Consider the following 2636-nt stretch of genomic DNA (forward strand, 5'->3'; position numbering starts at 1 on the left):
TGGTCGTTTTTTTCTCTTTCTCTTCTGCAAACAAATTATTGTTATGCTTTTGGCTTTTGCGCATAATTCTGCAGTTTTCTGTTCTTGTTTGTTGTTGGGGAAGCTATTTGGAGTATGTTACTCATACGCCACGTTGCCAGCCCTGCCCTCTGTGCGCGGTGCGGTGTGGCAGGAACTTTGGCATGCACTTTTAAATGAGCCATAGCCATAGACATGGCACCAATTTCTACCCACTTCCTTCTTACTCCACTCCACTCCACTCCACTCCCGACTCGTACTCGTATTTGCCTTTGCCTTTGCTTTGTTCACCCATTTTCAATTTGTTTTTTCGCCAAAGGGGGTGGTGGTGGTGGAGCTAGAGCTGTCACCGTTCTTGTCGACGGGTTTTTCACTATTTTTTAAGCCAATTTTCCCCCCTTTTTTTTTGTTGTTGTTGCCATGAAAATGTGAGGGCATCGCTTGGCATTGCTGTGGCAGATGCGGGCGGATGATCGGAGGGCGGGGGAGGGCGGGGGTGGGATAGATAATGCTATCAAATTTAATGGGGCATCGTGAATGGTTTCATCTTGTAATATTCTTTAAGGTCCTCTAGATCCAATTTGCTTTCATATTTTCTTAAAGGAAATTTTTCGTTTGTTTCAGTTGCTATACACTGTGAAAAAAATGTATATCAAAATATTTTAAACTTGATTTTTGATGTCTATAATTTTGCTATAATTAATATAAATATAATTTAAATAAATTCTGAAATAATATATCGAAAAAAGGAATGTACAATTATTACAATATTAATAGTATTATAAATAAATAAATAATAATAATATAATAAAATAATTATAAATAAATAAAATAATTAGAAATAAATAAAATGAATTTAAATAAATTAAATAATTATAAACAAATAAAATAATTATTTTATTACATCATTATTATTTATTTATTGTTATTTATTTGATTATATTATTATTTTTAATTTATTGGTATTTATTTGATTATATTATTATTATTATTTATTAAATTTTATTATTTTGTTATATGTATTATTATTTTATTGCATTATAATGATTTTATTGCATTATTATTATTTTATTATATTATTATTTTTATATTTAATTATTAATATTTTATTATATTACTATTATTTTATTATATTACTATTATTATTATTTATTTATTCATAATTATTGTATTATATTGTTATTATTATTTATTTATATATTATTATTTATTTATATATTATTACTTATTTATATATTATTATTTATTTTATTATGCCAACGATTAACCTGCTATTCTTATCAATATTATCAAACCAATATTCGCCTCTTAAAAATCCATAAACTTCGCCTAGAAAATATCAATATCAATATCAAAATATATCAATATTTAATCAACTAACGGATTTTCGAACATGACATGTAATTTTGACAAATGGGGCTTCAATCACTAGCACAAAAATATTTACGTATGTCGAAAATCTTTAAATATTAAATTTAGTCCCTGATTTAAATGATGTATGGGAATAGTTGAAGATCCTAGTCCACACGAGGACGCTTTGGTTCAGGAGGATGGAGGGATGTCGTGGAGTCGTCGGAATCGCCATCAAATTCCTCGCTTCGCTTCCGGTTTACCGGTAGTTCCAAGTCCTGGTCTAATGGCGGAAGATGTTGGATGGATACGAGTACATGGATGTGTCGAAATAATTACCAACAATGCTCGTAAGCGAGGGGTATGGGGTAGGTGGTCTCCGCCGTTGGATAGCCTGGTCTAGTGGTGGAAGTGGTCGCTTAGCCGACGATTGTTGGGTGGAATGGATCTGTCCAAACACTCACCAGAAATACCATCCACCATGGGTTCTTCCTGAGTTATGTTCTCTGCACTGGCAGATGTCTGGGCCAATATCTGCTGCACTAGCTTCTGCACTGTCAGCCCCGGAACTCGCGTCTTTGCCGAGTTCTTGGCCAGATCGTTGTACTTGCGCTTTGTCTCGTCCGACATGCTGCGCCACAGAGAGCTGGCTTTCTTGATCAGCCGCCTGTTCTGTCTGAGGGTTAAGCGCACTTTCCCCGCCTCCTTCAGGGCGGCCAGATGCAGTTCGTTTCTCAAATTTTGCCAGGGACGCGGCGATGCCACTTGACTCAGCGAACGGTCTCTCTCCAGCTGAAAGTCCCCCCGGTGTGACTCTTTGGGTTGGAAGAACCGGAGAAATATTTCACGATCTTCCACAAAAAACTCATTTTAACAGACGAAAAACTATTATTGTGCTCGTGTGTGTGTTTTTAGAGGAATGTGAATGTCTATATTATTTTATTTAAAACTCAATGTGTGCTTGGGTCTTTAATTATTTCAAAAGTTGGGACTACCGATATAGGCTTTTCTCTTTCTAGATCAGGGTTGTATAAAACCTGAAATCTAATTGGAAATCGATTAGACCAGGGCCTGGGAAAGGATGTGATATGCCAGCAGTAGGGGAACCAGGGCCAGTGGACCTTTTGGAATTTTTGTAGTTTGTCTGATTCGATCACGTTTTTTTTATGTTGAATATTTTTGAATACTTAAAAATAAATGATTACAGTAGAACTTCCATATAGCGAATCTCAAGAAGACCAAAAATAAAAATTCGTTATACAGAAAAT

General features: G+C 34.8%; 1 protein-coding gene across 2 annotated transcripts; it reads right to left on the bottom strand.

Moving 5' to 3' along the window:
• Window positions 1-1363: 1363 nt before the first annotated feature.
• LOC108161561 lies at window positions 1364-2308 on the bottom strand. Of its 2 annotated transcripts, none has more exons than XM_017295844.2 (3): window positions 1833-2304; window positions 1708-1767; window positions 1364-1651 (listed from the first exon to the last, which is right to left on the bottom strand). In XM_017295844.2, the coding sequence occupies exons 1-3, from the start codon at window positions 1996-1998 to the stop codon at window positions 1536-1538; spliced, it is 342 nt and encodes a 113-aa protein (XP_017151333.1). In that variant the 5' UTR covers window positions 1999-2304; the 3' UTR covers window positions 1364-1535. The 2 variants fall into 2 exon arrangements, with proteins under 2 accessions (XP_017151333.1, XP_017151334.1); XM_017295845.2 differs by having other exon boundaries at window positions 1559-1651; window positions 1712-1767; window positions 1833-2308.
• Window positions 2309-2636: the final 328 nt, after the last annotated feature.

Source organism: Drosophila miranda, chromosome 4 (genome assembly GCF_003369915.1).
Source record: "Drosophila miranda strain MSH22 chromosome 4, D.miranda_PacBio2.1, whole genome shotgun sequence".
Taxonomy (NCBI): domain Eukaryota; kingdom Metazoa; phylum Arthropoda; class Insecta; order Diptera; family Drosophilidae; genus Drosophila; species Drosophila miranda.

Bases quoted from the DNA above. Each gene is read 5' to 3' on its own strand.
- LOC108161561 (XM_017295844.2), bottom strand. From the start codon at position 1,998: ATGTCGGACGAGACAAAGCGCAAGTACAACGATCTGGCCAAGAACTCG. The intron at 1,768-1,832 runs GTGAGTGTTTGG...TTCCACCACTAG, and splicing joins CATGGTGGATGGTATTTCTG to ACCAGGCTATCCAACGGCGG. The intron at 1,652-1,707 runs GTAATTATTTCG...TTCCGCCATTAG, and splicing joins CTCGCTTACGAGCATTGTTG to ACCAGGACTTGGAACTACCG.